General features: G+C 40.9%; 1 protein-coding gene across 1 annotated transcript in view; it reads right to left on the reverse strand.

Moving 5' to 3' along the window:
- Positions 1 to 19,479, reverse strand: part of BLTP3A (bridge-like lipid transfer protein family member 3A) — a 73,403-nt gene that overhangs the window by 19,129 nt on the left and 34,795 nt on the right. Inside the window, exons 5-10 of the mRNA XM_077754936.1 lie at positions 11,546 to 11,735; positions 11,090 to 11,230; positions 10,488 to 10,658; positions 9,586 to 9,778; positions 1,002 to 1,088; positions 302 to 472 (exon numbers count right to left, since the gene is read on the reverse strand). Coding sequence (XP_077611062.1) covers positions 302 to 472; positions 1,002 to 1,088; positions 9,586 to 9,778; positions 10,488 to 10,658; positions 11,090 to 11,230; positions 11,546 to 11,735 — 953 coding nt within the window. The remainder of the gene's footprint in view (positions 1 to 301; positions 473 to 1,001; positions 1,089 to 9,585; positions 9,779 to 10,487; positions 10,659 to 11,089; positions 11,231 to 11,545; positions 11,736 to 19,479) is intronic.

Here is a 19,479-nt window from a genome sequence, read left to right on the forward strand (position 1 = left end):
TTAAGGCTATATGTAGAAAAGAGAGCTTAACACTGTCTAGTGCCTGGAAGGAACTCAAAAATGGTCCTCTCCTTAAAAGCAAGGCAACAGCCTACTGAATAAAGGAGGTAACAGCCTCTCTTCCACACCGCAGCTATTCCTGAAGACAACTAGGACTCTGTAAAGAAAAACATTCACTGATATCTCTCCATGGGATGAGGTTGGGATAATTACCTAGTCCAGTGCTTTATCTTCACTGGATATTCAAAGGTAAATAGCAAGAGGCTAAGCAATAGGTGTACTCCAGCTCTTTGTAACCTACCTGCTTTCTTCCGGAAGGGAGAGTCCACCCCCAGGTTCCAGGGTGGTTTGAGACCTGTCTCTTCATGCCACTTCTCCATTTTACTCTGAAATTCCATCACCAGCTTCTGGGCCCACTGGCCTCGGGTCTCCATGGCCTCACAGTGCCGTACCCAATGTTTGCAGCTGTCACCTATGCAACACAGAAGCAAGATTTTAGTCCAAGATCATGATCCAACATTCCAACTTTTCCCTTCCATTGGTATAGTCATAGTTCAGAATCTGATCCCTTACCCCAATGCAGATTTCTCTGGGATAAGTAAAAATTATCTAGTGAGAACAACTCAAGTTCTTCTGGATTTCATGTGTGATTTTTCCCTGAGGTTCCCTAAAGGCCAGCTGCTGACTGTTACCATCTTTGACCATTAAATATTAGAGAGGCTCTAAAACTAGTGGAAGTAGGGGAAGAGCAAAGAGTCAAAAGCAAAATCTCAAGCACTGCCTCTCTTACTTCTTCCCATCACTGATTAAAGAATAATCAATAGTAGACCCTGCAAGTTTCCAGAAGATGTCTTCTGGAATAGGGGCCATTCCCAACGCCTCTCCGAGCTGCAATTCCTGGCACCCGCCTGCTGGGCAGTCAGAGATGAACCCAGGAATCTGTCCTCAGTATGTGTGTGGCTGGGCCACACTAGGACTGCTACCATTCAGAATTGTCCTACCTGCCCAGTGGAAGGGGTAATAGTCAAATGCCATCTTGCGGAAGGTAAGCTGCATTGCACCACCCATGAGTCTGTTGGCAGACACACCTATAAAAGAAAAATAAAGATGAACAGTGGCAGAAGAAACAAAGAAGACTAAACACCACTTGAAGTACTTAAAAGCTCTCTTGGGGATCAGTTACAAAGCCTGGTTGATACATAAGTGCAACTGAAAGATCATGAGGACTGGTGATTTGCAAGGCTGAGGCCCTCTTCTTTCTTTCTTTTTTTTTTCTCTTTCATATAACATCCAGTGCTCATCCCAGCAAGTGTCCTCCTCCATGCCCATCACCCCCCTTCCCCTCTCTCCCACCCCAATCAGTCCTCAATTTATTCTCAGTATTCAAGAGTCTCTCATGGTTTCCCTCCCTCCTGCTCCCCAACTATTTTTCCCCCTTCTCCCTTGTGGTCCTCTGTTAAGTTTCTCCTGATCCACTTATAAGTGAAAACATATGGTATCTGTCTTTCTCTGCCTGACTTATTTCGCTCAGCATAACAACCTCGAGTTCCATCCATGTTGCTACAAATGGAAGCCCTCTTCTTTTGATTTATAAAAGTCAACGGACAAGATCCAAAAAATGTATATTCCATTATCTCTGTAAGTGGCTGCCAGATTTCCAGAAAGGCAAAAGAAACTGAAAAACTCAGGATTCAGAATTACAATCCTAGGTCTTCCTCAGACACACTCTAAAACCCTTACCCCAAAGGTAAGACTGGTTCCCCCAACCCTAACAATGATGTTCCTCAGCACAATACCTGGAGAGGCATAAGCCAAATGCCTTCCAAAACAAAACCCCCATTATTTCCGTTTATATCCTGGCCCCAGAGTTTATTAAGCAATCATTAATTACTGTACATTCTAAAGTACCTAAGGTACCATGGAACACTAAAACACTGGGCTAACAAGGACACTGTAAAATATACATACAAGATACTGTAAGTTCATTGGAATTTTTAGCATTAAGTCAAATAATGTATTATGTTTACCTTGAATTTACATCTAATTCTTACTAAATGAATAAACTTTCCCTATTTCTACTTTATCTCTCCAACTATACTCTAAGAACTGTTAGCAGAGTAGTTAGAGTAGGAACTATTTCTCCTATATATCATATTATATGACCTACCTTTCTATGTTCTACATTCTATCCTATTTCTTATTAGGGTGAAGGGAAATACTATGGGATCCTCTAGGTATAAGCTGATACACCAACAACCAGGAAGGTCATTTCCATTCAATCTAGATTTTACCACCCCAAGTTCTGGATTAATCACCATCCTATACTCATGTTTCTGTTTCTCAATCTTTTTGTTTATTATTACTATCTCTAAAGAGCTTATTTAGACATTTTTTCCCCCAAATTGCCCCCTTCTCCATAAAATCTTCATGCCACAGGTATACTATATATCGGTTTATGTAGTGTATGTCTGGGCTTTATACATAAAAAGAATAAGTATAAAGTTTACTCTTATTGTTCAATACAGGGTTAAGAAAGACTAAATAATTCTCTTAAATTAAAAGTTAAATTTAAAAACTTATAGCTATTAATTTTCAACAACTTTAAAACTGTATTTGCTGGGGCACCTGGGTGGCTCAGTCGGTTAAGCATCTGACTTTGGCTCAGGTCATGATCTCATGGTTCATGGGTTCAAGTTCCACATCTGCTAGTACAGAGCCTGCTTGGGATTCTCTCTTTTCTCTCTCTGCCCTTCCCCGGCTTGAACGTGCTTACTCTCTCTCAGATGAATAAATAAACTTAAACTTAAAAATAAATAACCATATTTGCAGCAAACCCTGTAATGAAATGTATTTCTTATATAAATTATAATGTATAAAATTATACAATTAATTAGCAATTTAGAGAAACACATAACAGCAATATAATCAAATAATCAAATTTTTAATTATCCAAAAGTATTTTTTAGCAAAAACTGAAAAATTTAAATAAGTTTCTTAAAAGTTAATTTCGGTGAACTTTAACTTTAAAGTAAGCTCTATGACCAACATGGAGCTTGAACTCAAAACCCTGAGGTCAAGAGTTGGTTCAACATGGCGGAGAAGTAGGGGGCTCCGTACTTCCCACCCACATCTCTCAAACACAGAAGGGCTGAAGCCAAAGGACTCTGAACCCCGAGAGTCTGGGGAGGAAAAGAGAGGGTATCTACTACGAAGTCAGCCTCAAAGGTGTGTGACTGCGAACTGGGGGAGATAAAAACGGGCTGGGACATGGAGGCATGGAGGGAAGGAATCCCCTTCTGCAGAGAGAAAGAAAAAGAGTGGCTGGGGAACTACAGAATGGTATCTGGACAAGAGAAAAACCTCAGACCCCGACAGAAAGGGATCCTATCATACCATCTCTAACTGCAGAGCTTTCAGAGAGAGATCCCATCTCTAATTGCAGGGCTTTCTTTGGACTGTGGCTGGTTGGCCTGTTCCCCCACCTGGGGACGAGGGGATCAGTGGTACCCCAGGGGCACACTGGGCATCAGGAAGAACCAGTCCCCTGCCCTGAAGTGCTGTGGCTAGTGGTATTACATTTCCGGCGGCATGATTAACACACACGGAGTGAGAGCCCCGGCTGGGCATGTGGCATAGGAGATGGCCCACCTGAGAACGGATCCAAAGGAGTGATTTGGGACACGTGTCCATGGAGAAGGGATCAGGGGAAGGGGGATCACCATCTGTCTCCCCACAACCACCTCAGGCATTGGTCCATGGGTCCCACAGCAGAGGCAGGGCCCACCTACCCCAAATCCGTGCTGGGGAGCTACTTACATATGGGAGCTGGATAGACGCTGCGGAAACAGATGGCCCCTCCCCCAGGACCAGCACTGCTGCCTTGCCTGGATTAACTCTAGGTCAATTCTTGTTATTCAGATACATTCCTCCTTTTCTACTTATCTCTTCCCTCCTCTAGGCTGGCTGTGCTGGTTATTGGTTTGCTTAGACAGACATATTTAATCCATCCTCTTGATGCATGTGCTATACCTCCTTCTTTCCTTTCCTTTCTCTCTCTCTGGAATAATCAGGCCATATAGTTTCTCTGGGTAACACTGTCTTCGTTTCTTTCTCCTCAGCTCCTTCTGTATTCTCCTTTTTCTCTCTCTGGAATAAGCCTTTTAGTCTCTCTGCCTGGTCAATGTTCATTTTCTCTTTCTCCCCACCCCTGTCATTTCTCTTTGTAATATGTATTATGCTCTTCCACCAGCACTGCCTCCACGCTGCTCTTTATTTGTAGCGAGATTTCTGGTTTCATGTTTTTAGACGGTCCTTTGTTTTGGGGTTTTGTTTTTTTTTTTTGGTCTGTTTGCTTGTTTGTTTGATTTGTTTGTGTGTTTGCATGTTCTCGTTCCTGTTTGTTTTCCTTTCCCGGGCTACTTCAAGGAACAAACCCAAAGCACACATGATGGAGAGTCCAAAACACCACTACGAGTAGAGAAATAAAATAACCAAAGTGACAAGAGAGACCAAGTGACACCTTTCAAAAAACACCTCCTGGGGGCACCTGAATGGCTCAGTTGGTTAAGCGTCCGACTTTGGCTCAGGTCACAATCTCACAGTTGTGGGTTCAAGCCCCGCGTCAGGCTCTGTGCTGACAGCTAGCTCAGAGCCTGGAGCCTGCTTCGGATTCTGTGTCTCCCTCTCTCTCTGACCCTCCCCTGTTCATGCTGTCTCTCTCTCTCTCTCAGAAATAAATAAAACATTAAAAAAATTTTTTTTAATTAAAAAAAAAATACCTCCTGAACAGCCAGGCCCTGGACAGTGTATGAGCCTTTTTAATATGGCAGTATTCAGAAGTACAGAGCACAGAACAAGCATTTAAAATTTAAAACAGAAAGAACCCTAGCCAAAATGATGAAATGGAAGAAATCTCCTCAAAACCCTGAGATCAGTGGGGCACCTGGGTGGCTCAGTCGGTTAAGCGTCTGACTTTGGCTCAGGTCACGATCTCATGGTTCGTGGGTTCAAGCCCTGTGTCGGGCTCTGTGCTGACAGCTAGCTCAGAGCCTGGAGCCTGTTTCAGATTCTGTATTTCCCTCTCTCTCTGACCCTCCCCTGCTCACGCTGTCTCTCTCTTTCTCTCTCTCAGAAATAAATAAGACATTTAAAAAAAATTTTTTTTTAAACCCTGAGATCAAGAATCATATGCTCTACCTACTGAAGCCAGCCGGGCACCCCTTAGAAAACTTAACTTTTAACTTTTGCTTGATATAAGAAGAAAACTTTTAGCTTAACTAGCTGCTATGTATTCATCAGATTGGGTCAATATTTTTTCTTTTCAGCACTTAATTCATGATTTGCTGAATAACTTGTAGAATTAAATAATAAAATATAGGGGTGCATGGGTGGCTCAGTCAGTTGATTTCAGCTCAGGTCATGCATGATCTCACAGTTCATAGGTTTGAGCCCCCACATCAGGCTCTGCACTGACAACACAAAGCCTGCTTGGGATTCTCTCTCTCATTCCCTCTCGGTGTCCCTCCCCGCTGGCTCTCTATCTCTCTCTCTCTCTCAAAAATAAATATTTAAAATGTTAATAATAATTTTAAAATATAAACTTTTTATTTCCTTTTTTAACATTTTTTATTAATCTTTGAGAGAGACACAGAGAATGACTAGGGAAGGGGTAGAGAGGGAGACACAGAATCTGAAGCAGGCTCCAGGCTCTGAGCTGTCAGCAGAGCCCCACGAAGGACTCAAACCCACAAACTGTGAGGTCATGACAAGAGAGGAAGTTGGATGCCCAACCGACTAAGCCATCCACACCCCCCTATTTAATTCTTAAAGTTCAAACCACAAAAGCACTGAGGCACAAAAAGAAACAAGACTGACAAGGCAGCCAACAGCAGCCAACAAGCATGTGCAGGCCACCTTTTACCATATGACTTTGAGATTAAGCAATCGGTTGGTAGAAAGACCTCTAATCACAGCCATCTATTCACCATAGTTTCTAGCCTGATCTTCCATATGTTGTGTATCTTCCATGAACTCACTGTCAGTGCTCCTCAGGTGATATATAAGAAAACCCAAAGAAAGAAATTAAATACCAAGGACTAAAGTTTTGTCATGCAGGCTTAAGCTTTGGAAGGGCACAAACCAGTGTTGTAGCTAAGATTTTTTTCCACCCCCACACTTCACCAAGGAACCAACTTATAATGCCAAGAATAGGCAAAAATCAAGAGAGAAAGTACATCAGTGGTTGCTTAGAGTTGCAAAACGGGAAGAGACAGCTAATGGGTACATGATTTCTTTCAAGGAGGGCAAAAATGTTCTACAATTAGACTGTAGTGACGACTACACAACCCTATAAATATACTAAAAACCCCTACTGTATATTCTAAGTGGGTAAATTGCATATGTGAATTAGATCTCAATAAGGCTGCTTAAAAGAAAAGAAACAATATTCATCTGCTGCTGGGTGATACCGTCCCTGTTAAAAATGCATGCCCAAGGTACTGGAGGGAGAGGGTTTCACAGCAATGCTCCCTTTGTCCGCTGGAGTTATTTAGACATAAAAAGACAATAAACTACATAGACTGAGCATATTAAAATAGGGTCTAGAATTGAAATCAAAATCAAATATAATTACCAATCACCAACATATTTAATTGTAAATACATAATCAGATATGGGATAAATGATAAATAGTGTCCCTAAATGACTAAAGTTCTCCGGTGAGCTGTGGGATCTTTAGCCTTAAGAGAGATAAAGAAAGTTTTGGCTCATAGGCCTCATCCAGGGGACAAAGATTTAAAAAGAAGCAAGTGAGGGGCACCTGAGTGGCTCAATCAGCTGAGCTTCCTTCAGGTCATGGTCTCATGGTTCATGAGTTCAAGCCACACGCTGGGCTCACTGCTGCCAGCCTGTCAGCACAAAGCCCACTTTGGATCCTTTGTTCCCCTCTCTCTACCCCTCCCCTGCCTGCATTCTCCCAAAAGTAAAAAAAAAAAAAAAAAAATTAAAAAGCAGGTGACACTCTTTTCCCCGTCAACACTAACCTTTTCTCTGAAGGCTGGAGTATAAGCTGCTCCAGTTGGATTTTAAGAGATAGTGCTGCCCCACCTCAAGCCAAGCTATACCCAAGACCTACCCAGTTCCCAATAATTTCACCTCTAATACCAAAGAATAGATAAGAATGTTACTCAAGAGCCCAACATCCCAGGCACTCATGTCCCCTAATGAAAAAAGCAGGTAGATGTAGCCTTCAAGAAGCCTCTAGAGCAGCACTCTCCAAAAGAATTTTCTGTGATGATGAATACTTTTATGGTCTTAGATTATACTGAGTACTTAAAATGTGGCTGGTGCAAATGAGGAACTGAATTTTTCATTTTATTTTATTTTATTTTTAACAGACACATGTGGCTATTGACTACCATACTGGATAGAGAGTTCAAGAACAATGTTCTCCAACAGAAATATAATGTGAGCCACAAAAATAATTTTAAATTTTCTAGTAGCCACATGAAAAAAAGTTTTTTAAAAAAGTGAAATTAATTTTAATAATACATGCAACTTAAACCAATATAATTTATTATCATTTCAACATACTATCAATATGAAATAATTATCAAAGTATTCTATACTCTTTTATTCTACTGTATCTTCAAAATCCCAAATGTATATTACACTTGTAGCCTGTCTCAATTTGGATCAGCTAACAGTAGTCATATGTGGCTGCAGAATGGATAGAACAGTTCCAGAGAATCTTAGAGTGCTTCCTGTGCCACCAGTTCTCCCTTCCCTTTTCTCCCCAAATCCCTGGAGAAGAGTCAAATTCACAAGAACTCATTCTGTTCTTTGCTCCTTTAAAGACTCATACACCACACCTGAGTATGGCAGGTTGGGCGTTTTCTCCCTATCTAAAAATATCTCATCCAAAAAGTTCTTAAATTCCAGCAAATAGATTAATTTAGCTAGCTAGCTGGCTGGCTGGCTGGCTGGCTAGCTACATATACACACATACATACATACATACATACATACATACATAGGGACTGCAGTGCAGGGGAGGCTAGTCATTTACATCTTAGCGTGGAGTATGGGACCTTGCCACATGAAGACGATAGGGCTAAATACTCCTCATCAAGCAAGCAGGTGAAATTCTCAATAATACACTTTTATTTTTTTTTTAAAATTTTTTTTTTAATGTTTTTATTTATTTCTAGGAGAGAGAGAGAGACAGCGTGAACAGGGGAGGGTCAGAGAGAGGGAGTCACAGACTGAAACAGGCTCCAGGCTCTGAGCTGGCAGTCAGCACAGAGCCCGACGCGGGGCTCAAACCCACGAACGCGAGATCATGACCCAAGTGAAAGTCGGACGCTTAACCGACTAAGCCACCCAGGTGCCCCTCAATAATACACTTTTAACAAAGACCTCTAAAAAGATTCAAGACAAAATGAGAAAAAAGCCCAAAGCCCCCTTATAGTAGCACTTGAAAGAAACAACCAAACAAAATAATAATCGTTTTAGCAAAGAACTTCCAAAATAAGTGGGTGGCTAACCAGTGAGCAATTTATTTCTTGTGGTCACAAAAGCAATCTTTATGTTGTCACTGCTGCTTTCGGCTCTCTCAGAGTGGGAGTAGACAGGGACTGAAGTCACTTCAACACTACAGAATAGCAAAGCAAGAAAGACAATGCTGCTTGGTGCCCCAAGAAGAAAAGGTAAGTTCCCCCAAGGAAACTGAGGCTAGGGGTCGTTAAAGAGGCAGACATAACCTTCAGAAAGGATACAGCAGCACAAGAAAAATCTACCAAATGAAAGCATCTAAAGCCAAGAGCTGGTGCAAAGGAGAGTATAAAGGGAATACAGACAGAGTATTAAAGGAACAGGAAGCAAAGGAATAATAATAATGAGCATGTGCCTATAATTAAGGTCAAATTTCATCTGAGCCTGACAACAACCAATGAGGTAAACGAGTAAGATATGATTTAACTCAAGTTCACAGTTAAGCAAGAGGCTAAGTGGTTTCCCCAAGACTCATGAAGAAAAAATGAGTCGATTCCTTTTTCATTTTGAATAAAACATGTATGTATGTAATGCCAACTGCCCTAATGAATATAAAAGCATGACAAGAATACAACATAACCTCTCTGCTTGGGAAGAGAGCATTTTACACATAAAAATTATTTAAACCGACTCAGAACTCTAAAAATTCCGGGGTTTCCTATGCCTGAATTTACTTTCCTACTAGCCTATACCAATGGTCAGCACTGGCCAGGGTACAATGGAGAGAAAAGAAAGTACACGATGCTTGAGCTCTACCATTGAAGATTCTTACATAGTGAAGTCTAGGGAGAGCCATGGCACCTGTATTTTATTAAGTATTGCAGGCTAGTCTGCTGCCTCAAGGCTAAAGAGTACTACCTCACACCAACAGAAACAGAGAGGCCACAGAAGCTGAGGTTCAAGGAATGCCTGTGATTCAGGGACGCCAACCAAAGTGCTCCACGGTGTCTTGAAAAGAACCTTCAATCCAAAACTTTGTCCAGAGCTGAAGGCACTGATGGACCACCCAGCCCAGGCTCAGGCCTAACAGGGTACCTGGCTCTCGGGACTGGCTATCATCACAAATGTGCAGGTCCAGGCGGGAGATGAGCAGATGGTAGGAGGACTCTTTCACATCAAATTTCTCAAAGTACTGGCTGAGGCGGCTGCTGCTGCTGTTGGTGCTGCCTTGGCTGCCACCAAATGCCTGGGCCCAGGACTGCTGGGCACTAGGAGCCGGTGGAGTGATCTATATGTGACAGAGAGAAAAATAAGAAGTCCAAACCCAGGCAGCTTCTCACAGGCTTTCTTAAGCTTTAGTTCAGTCTGAAGAAAACCACAATTTAGCAAGATGACCCTTCCCTTTCATAAATGTTCAGCTGGTAGCTCACGTAGGTCTGTCCTGCCTAAATAACACAAACTCCAAAAAGCCTAATTATAATTAGTCTAGTTGATCATCAGAGTTCTGTTCTGAGTTTGAATTGCTCCCCAAACTCTGATCCGCAGCCCCCCAACCAGGACTTAGCTGAGTGATGCCAAAACACCCCTACAGGAAGTCTTTCTTAAATCCCCCTTTGCAGCCTGTGCAGTTAGATGCCTCTTCTCTGTGCTGTCAGGGCACAGTGTCTACCTTTATACAGCATTTACCACATCATATTGTAATAGTTTGTTGCTAGTCCATATTTTAAGACAGTGAAAACTTATTCTACTCTCACTTTCCAGTGGCCAGCACTATATAATATGCTAACACACTGGAAGCACCCAAACAGAATGAATGAATGAATGAATGAATGAATGAATGAATCAGGCACACAAACAAAGCCTAAAAGCACATCTAAAAGTAAATGACAAATGCTCCAAATAAGCATAATAAAGTCTAGACTCTACCTATGTTGATATGAATTAGGTATGGCCTACCAACTCCCTAGCCCCACCAAAGTATCTGTTTTGCTTCTCACCTGTACAGGCTCAGGGGCCAGGCTCTTTCTCTGCTGGGCTGACTTCTCCATGGCCTCACTCAGAGACTCTGCATACTTCATCATAGCCTTGAGCTGTGAGTCAGTCAGCACCCAGAGCAGGTCATCCAACAGGAACATCAGCTTGGATGCTACCACATTGCAATCTTTGGTCTGAAGGGACCACACAGTACATGAGGTTCAACATCTGGTATCATTCCAACTCAAAGTGGCTATTGCCCAGTTAATTTCAGAAACAGCTTTTAATCCCCAGAACATGAAAGGAAACCAGCAAACACTGTGGAGAGTCCATTTCTTACAAAATTACTAATGTTTTCTGCGATTAACAAGAAGCAAGAAAAGTAAACTGCTAGGTGTCTAGGTCAGTGTCCCTGTATGGATAAAAACTGTGGTTTCCAGAATAAAGATGACAAGAAGGTGGACATGTTCACAGAAATGTTCTACGCAACACTAAATTACAGGCCTGTCCCTTTCAGTTGTCATTCCTAGGGCCAGTAACATTCAAAAAAGAGAAAACACCAACTCTCAGGCTGTCTAGGAGAATAAAAGATAGAAATTTTCATGAGGGCAGAAAATGTACTCACTCTTCTCTTGAGGGCTATTTGGATCCTGCCTTGGTTGGTAATAAGCCTCAATGGAGTGGTGACTGGATCCTGATCACCATTGTCTGTAGCATCTGCCTCAATCCGAAGTGTTTGCCAAGTTATTTCCTTAAATGTTAAAACCTGGAAAGAGAGAGAGTAAAATCCCTTAATTCTGTGGATGAATTAACCAAGAGGCAGGAAGTCCAAGGAGGAAAAGAGTGGCCAAGCAGAAACCCCCACCATTCTCAGTTGGGATCCTACCAATAGAATGAAGTGGAACAGAGACCTCTAAGAGAGGAAAGGAGGCAGCAGTAACACTGGACAGAAGGGCCTCTTAGGTTCACAGGAATAGGGCAAATATCTGAGGAAATCCCCAAAGCAGGAACAATATCCTTTAAAAATAAGTCCTATTCAGAATCTCCCCATTCTGTCCTCTTGCAATACAAGGGCTGTCACCTCTCCTCGGCGGGGGTCAGTGATGCGGGTGAGGCGGAGGTCACTCTGCTGCCAGTTGGGGTTGACACTGTAGCCCTGGAGCTGCCACAATTCAAAAGAAGCGTGGAAGGCCTTGGAGTGAATCTTGATGGTGATGGAATTGACGATGATGAACATTCCCTCCACCACCTTCTCGGCAAAGCCATACTCACTACAACAAATGAGGCAGACCAATGTTCAGAATCACGTGAGACTGCGCACACTCTTTGTTCTGGAAGACATGGGACAAGATTATTAACAGGGTCTCTCTTTGGGTGCTAGAACTGTGGATGATTTATTTCTCTTTTCTTATTTCTATATATATAAATTTTTTTAAGTTTATTTATTTATTTGAGAGAGGCAGAGACAGTGCAAGGGGGGAGGGGCATAAAGAGAGGGAGAGAGAGAATCCCAAGCAGGCTCTGTGCTGTCAGCACAGAGCCCGACACAGGGCTCGAACTAACGAAACTGAGAGATCATTAGTAGAAACCAAGAGTTGGACATTTAACCAACTGAGCCACCCAGGTGCCCCTATACTTATATCTTTTAAATTTTGAAAATTTTGTATGATGCAGTACTTTTTTAATGGGATTTTTTGATGAATGATATGAAAGAAAAAGAGTTGACCTGGAAATAAGCTCCATTCTGTTAGAAAGAATGTGAAAATATTTTTATAGTCCACAAACTACCTGAATTTGAATGCTGTGTGTGAGGGGAGGTATAACTATGGAAAGAAAACACTAGGTTTCTATAAAATCTTCAAAGTCCCACCATACTCTGCAAAGGTAGCGGAGATGGGAAGAAGTACAATCATGTGAACAAGAGATCAAGAGCAATCTCAACTCTATGCTGTGAAATAGAATCCAGAGAGCACAGCTAGCTGTACTTCTGCAGTGAAATGGCAAGGAGAGGGATTAAGGCCATTTTAAAGTCCTTCTGGATGTAGAAAACACAGACATTCTTGACATGTAAATGAAACCAGTTTCCATTACAAGAGATAAAAGGAAGGTCTAGAAATTATAAACTGGAAAAATATATATTTTTTTCAATTTATATCACAAAGGGCTAACATCTCTAATACACAAAAGGTTTCAAGAAACTGAAAAGAAAAAGGCTGACAGGCCAAAAAAAGTAGGTCAAAGTATGGACATTTCACAGAGAAATACGTGCAAATGATATTAAACATTAAGCATTATGAGTAATTCAACCTTACTCAAAAATCAAAACTATAATGAGAGACAATTTATAACAGAGGTGACAGTTCAGTAGGGAAAAGATGGTCGTTCACTAACAGTGCATTGTCAATTTGAAGATACCAACAGAGAAAAAATAATACTGACCTCTATCTTACATCAAACAAAAACAAATAAGTCAGTTTAAAGGTCAAACAATACAAGTTTTAGAAGAAAGCAAAGGAGAATATCTTCATGCCTTAGGACAATAAAAGAGCCCTTAAACAAGACACAAAAAGGGAAAAATAGATATACTGGACTACATTGGAATTAATAATTTCTGTTCGGGGCGCCTGGGTGGCATAGTCGGTTAAGCGTCCGACTTTCGCTCAGGTCATGATCTCGCAGTTCGTGGGTTCGAGCCCCGCGTCGGGCTCTGTGCTGACTGCCGGCTCAGAGCCTGGATCCTGTTTCAGTCTGTGACTCCCTCTCTCTCTGACCCTCCCCTGCTCACGCTGTCTCTCTCTCTCTCTCCTAGAAATAAATAAAACATTTAATAAAAAAAAAAATTTCTGTTCAACAGAAAAACAATATTAAGGTTAACATTGCAAGGCGCCTGTTGGTTGAGAGTCTGACTCTTGAGTTTGGCTCAGATCATGATCCCAGGATCATGGGATCGAGCCCCAAACTGGGCTCTGCCACCGAGCTGTCGCCCGCTTGGGTTCTCTCTCTCTCCTTCTGCCCCTCTCCCTGGCTCATGCTCTCTCTCTTTAAAAGAAAAAAAAGACTGATAGTGATGTTCAACGTCAATCATCATCAGGGAAATGCAAATCAAAACCACACTGAGATATCACCTCACACCTGTCAGAATGGCTAGTATCAAAACAAGTGTTGGCAAGGATGTGGAGAAAAGGGAACTTTTAGACACTGTTGGTGGGAATGGCAATTTGGTGCAGCCCTTGTGGAAAACAGTAAACTAAAAATAGAAGTGTCAATCTCAAGAAGCAAGAAAAGTCTCAAATACCTTATACCTAAAGGAGCTAGAAAAGGAACAGCAAATAAGCCTAAAGTCAGCAGAAGGGAAATAAAAAATTATAGCAGAAATAAACAATATGGGAACAAGCAAACAAACAACAACAGCAAAAACAGCAGAACAGATCAACGAAACTATGAGCTGGTTCTTTGAAAGATTAACAAAATTGATAAACCCCTACCCAGACTTTTCAAAAAGAAAAGAGAAAGGACACAAATAAATAAAATCACCTATGAGGGAGGAGAGATCACAACCAACACCAACACCACAGATATACAATTATTAGAGAATATTATGACAAATTATCTGCCAACAAACTGTGCAACCTGGAAGAAATGGACAAATTCCTAGAAACTCACACACTACCAAAACTTAGAAAGAAAGAAAATTTCTTTTTTTTTTAATTTATTTCTGAGAGAGAGAGAGAGAGAGATACAGCATGAGCAGGAGAGGGTCAGAGACAGAGGGAGACAGAATCCGAAGCAGGCTCCTGGCTCTGAGCTAGCTGTCAGCACCGAGCCCAATGCGGGGCTCAAACCCAACAACTGTGAGATCATGACCTGAGCCAAAGTCGGATGCTTAACTGACTGAGCCACCCAAGTGCCCCAGAAAGAAATAAAATTTCAACAGGCAAAGAAACGGAATCAGTAATCAACAATCTCCCAACAAGAGTCCAGGGTCAGATGGCTCCCCAGGGGCTTTCTACTAGACATTTATTTATTTATTTATTTATTTATTTATTTATGAAATATTTTTATTTATTTCTAGGAGAGAGAGAGACAGCGTGAGCAGGGGAGGGTCAGAGAGAGAGGGAGTCACAGACTGAAACAGAATCCAGGCTCCGAGCTGGCAGTCAGCACAGAGCCCGATGCGGGGCTCGAACCCACGAACCGCGAGATCATGACCTGAGCGAAAGTTGGACGCTTAACCAACTAAGCCACCCAGGCGCCCCATCTTTCTACTAGACATTTAAAGAAGAGTTAATATCCATTCTTCTCAAACTGTTCCAAAAAATACAAATGGAAGGAAAACTTTCAAACTCATTCTATGAGGCCAGCATTACCTTGAAGTCAAAACCAGACAAAGACCCCACAAAAAGGAGAATTACAGGCCAATATTCTTGACGAACATGGATGTAAAAATTCTCGACAAGATACAAGCAAATCGAATCCAATAGTACATTAAAGAATTATTTACCACAATCAAATGGGATTTATTCCTGGGCTGCAGGGTAGTACAATATTTATAAATCAACCAATGTGATATACCACATTAATAAGAGAAAGGATTATAACCATGATCCTCTCAATAGGTGCAGAAAAAGCATTTGACAAAATACAGCATCCATTCTTGATAAAAACCCTCAACAAAGTGCGGACAGATAGAACATACCTCAACATCATAAAGGTAATGTACAAAAAACGCACAGCTAATATCGTCCTCAATTGGGAAAAACTGAGAGCTTTTCTCCTAAGGTCAGAAACACGACAGAGATGTCTACTCTCACCATAGTTATTTAACATAGTACTGAAGGTCTTAGCCTCAGCAATCAGACAACCAAAGAAATAAAAGGCATCCAAATCAACAAAAAAGAAGAGTAACTTTCACTATTTGTAGATGACAGGATACTCTACACAGAAACCCAAAAGGTTCCACCAAAAAATTACTAGAACTCCTACATGAATTCAGCGAAGTCACAGGATATAAAATCAACATACAGAAATCTGGCATTTCTATACACCAATGATGAAGCAGCAGGAAAAGAAATCAAGGAATCGACCCCATTTACAACTGCACCAAAAACCATAAGATACCTAGGAATAAACCTAACCAAAGAGTTTAAAAGATCTGTACTCTGAAAACTATAGAAGACTTTTGAAAGAAATTGAAGAGGACACAAAGAAATAGAAAAACATCCCATGCTCATGGATTGGAAGAACACACACTATTAAAATGTAGTTACTACCCAAAGCAAAACACACATTTAATGCAATCCCTATCAAAATACCTCCAGCATTTTTCACAGAGCTAGAATGAACAATCCTAAAATTTGCATGGAACCATAAAAGACCCTGAATAGCCAAAGCAATCCTAAAAAAGAAAAGCAAAGCTGGAGGCATGCCTGGGTGGCTCAGTTGGTTAAGCATCCAACTCTTGATTTTGGCTCAGGTTATGTTCCCATGGTTTAGGAGACTGAGCCCTAAGTGTGGCTCCACACTGACAGCACAGAGCCTACTTGGGATTCTCTCTCTCCCCTCTCTCTCTCTCCCTCTCTCTCTCTCTCTGCCCCTTCCCATGCTCTCTCAAAAATAAACACATTTAAAAAAAAAAAAAAAAAAGGGAAGCTGGAAGCATCACGATTCTGGACTTCAAGCCATATTACAAAGCTGTAGTCATCAAGACAGTATGGTACTGGCAAAAAAAAACTGACATATAGATTAATGGAACAGAATAGAAAGCCCAGAAATGGACCCACAGCTATATGGTCAACTAATCTTCAACAAAGCAGGAAAGAATATCCAGTGGAAAAAAATGCAGTCCCTTCAACAAATGATGTTGGGAAAACTGGACAGCAATATATAGAAAAATGAAACTGGACCACTTCCTTACACCATACACAAAAATAAATTCAAATGGATGAAAGACCTAAATGTGAAACAGGAAACCATCAAAATCCTAGAGGAGAAAACAGGCAGCAACCTCTTTGACCTCGGCTGGAACAACTTATTAAACATGTCACCAGAGGCAAGGGAAACAAAAGCAACATGAACTACTGGGACCTCATCAAGATAAAAATCTTCTGCACAGAGAAGGAAACAATCAGCAAAACTAAAAGGTCACCTCCGGAAGAGGATATCTGCAAATGACCTATCTGAGAAGGGGTTAGTACCCAAAATCTATAAAGAACTTATCAAACTCAACACTCAAAACCCAAATAACCTAGTCAAGAAATAGGCAGAAGATGTGAATAGATATTTTTCCAAAGAAGATATCCATATGGATGTCTAACAGACATATGGAAATATATCAACATCACTCATCATCAGGGAAATACAGATCAAAACCATGATGAGATAGTACCTTATATCTGTCAGAATGGTTAAAATTAACACAAGAAACAACACATGTTGGTGAGGACGCAGAGAAACTCTCTTGCACTGATGGTGGGAATGAAAACTGGAGCAGTCACTCTGGAAAAGAGTATGGACATTCCTCAAAAAATTAAAAATAGAACTATCTTAAGATGCAGCAATTGCACTACAGGGTATTTACCTAAAGGATACAAAAATACAGATTTGAAGGGGTACATGCACCCCAATGTTTACAGCAGCATTATCAATAGCCAAACTATGGAGAGAGCCCAAATGTCCACTGACTGATGAATGGATAAAGAAGGTGTGGTATATGTATACAACGGAATATTACTCAGCCATCAAAAAGAATGAAATCTTGCCATTTTGCAACAACACAGACGGAGCTATGTCTTGTGCTAAGTGAAATCAGCCAATCAGAGAAAGACAAATACCATATGGTTTCATTCATATATGGAATTTAAAAACAAAACAGATGAAAATATAGGAGAGGGAAAAAAGAGAAAGGGAAACAAACTATAAGAGACTCTAAAGGATACAGAATACACTGAGGGTTGATGGGGGGATGGGCTAGATGGGGGTTGGGCATTAAGGAGGCACCTGTTATGATGAGCACTGGGTGTTGTGTAAGTGATGAATCACTGAATTCTACTCCTGAATCAAATATTGGGTTACAATGTTAACTAGAATTTAAATAAAATTTGAAAAGGAAAAAATAAAAATAGAAATAGAAGTATTATACAATCCAGTAATTCTACTTCTAGGTATTTACCTGAGGAAAATTAAAACACTAATTTAAAAAAATATCTGTACACCTATGTTTATTTCAGCATTATTTACAACAGCCAAGATACAGAAGCAACCCAACTGTCCATCAATAGATAAATGGATAATGAAGATGTGGTAGATATATACAATAGAATATTACTTAGCCATAAAAAAGAATCAAATCTTGCCATTTGTGACAACATGCATGAACCCAGAAGGTATCATGCTAAGTAAAACAAGTCAGACAAAGAAAGACAAACATTATGATTGCACTTACTATGAGGAATCTAAAAAACAAAATAAAAGAACAAACAAAAACAAACTCATAAATACAGAGAACTGGTCATAGCCAGAGAGGAGGGTTGGGAGGAGTGGGCAAACAGGTGAGGAGATTAAGAGGTACATACCACAAGTAATAAAATAAATCAGTCACTAGGATGAAAAATACAGCATAGGGAATATAGTCAATAATATTGTAACAATATTATGGTCAAATGTATGGTCAAATGGGAACTACACTTATGGTGAGCCGTACATAATGTACAGAACTGTCAAATCACTATACTGTACACCTGAAACCAATATAACATTGTATGTCAACTATACTTCAATTAAAAAGAAAAATAAGGAAGAGACCAGGGATGAGCAGGAACAGAGTAAAGGCCACGGTGAGGAAACAGTGACAAGTCAGGAGTCTGCAAGCCAAGGAGAGAGGCCTCAGGACCTGCTGACACCTTGATAATAGACTTAAAGCCTCCAGAACTGTGAGAAAATAAATTTCAACTATTTAGGCACCCAGTTTGGTTTTATGTTACAGCAGACATAGCAAACGAATACAAATGGATACAGAGTTTCAGTTCTGCAAGATGAAAAAGTTCTAGAGATTTGTTGCAGGACGCAAATATAGTTAACACTACTGAACTGTAACTTAAAAATGGTTTAGGGGCACCTTGGTGGCTCAGTCAGTTGAGCGTCTGACTTCAGCTCAGGTCATGATCTCGCGATTCATGGGTTCGAGCCCCGCATTGGGCTCTGTGCTGACAGCTCACTCAGAGCCTGAAGCCTGTCTTCGGATTCTGTGTCTCCCTCTCTCTCTGACCCTCCCCTGCTCACTCTGTCTCTGTCTCTCTCTCTCTGTCTCTCTCAGAAATAAATAAAACATAAAAAAAAATTTTTTTAATGGTGTAGATGGTGTGGCACCAGAGTGGCTCAGTCAGTTAAACAACCAACTCTTGATTTCAGCTCAGGTCATGATCTCATGGTTTGTGAGTTCAAGCCCCACATCAAGCTCTGCGCTGGCAGCACGGAGCCTGCTTGCAATTCTCTCTCTCTCTGCCCCTCCCCTGCTCACCTTCTCTCTCTCTCTCTCTCTCAAAATAAAATAATAAACTTAAAAAAAATGGTTAAGGAACATCTGGATGGTGTTGCATCTGTCAGTTGGTTAAGCATCTGACTTTGGCTTAGGTCATCTCACAATTAGTGAGTTTGAGCCCCACGTCAGTCGGTGCTGACAGCTCAGAGCCTGGAGCCTGCTTCGGATTCTGTGTCTTCCACTCTCTCTGCTCCTCCCCTACTTGCGCTCTTTCTCTCCCTCACAAAAATAAACAAACATTAAAAAAATATTTTAATGGTTAAGATAGTAAATTTCATATAAATTTTATATTGTGTTTCTTACCACAATTTAAAAAATTGTTAAAAAGACATGAATACATGGCAATGAGAAACAATGAAATCTGGCCATGTGTAGCAACATGGATGGACCTTGAGGGTGTTATGCTGAGCGAAATAAGTCAGGCAGAGAAGGACAAATATCATATGTTTGCACGTATAGGAGGATTAGGAGGAACTTGA

This window comes from Crocuta crocuta, unplaced genomic scaffold, assembly GCF_008692635.1.
Source record: "Crocuta crocuta isolate KB4526 unplaced genomic scaffold, BGI_CrCroc_1.0 scaffold132, whole genome shotgun sequence".
Lineage (NCBI taxonomy): Eukaryota > Metazoa > Chordata > Mammalia > Carnivora > Hyaenidae > Crocuta > Crocuta crocuta.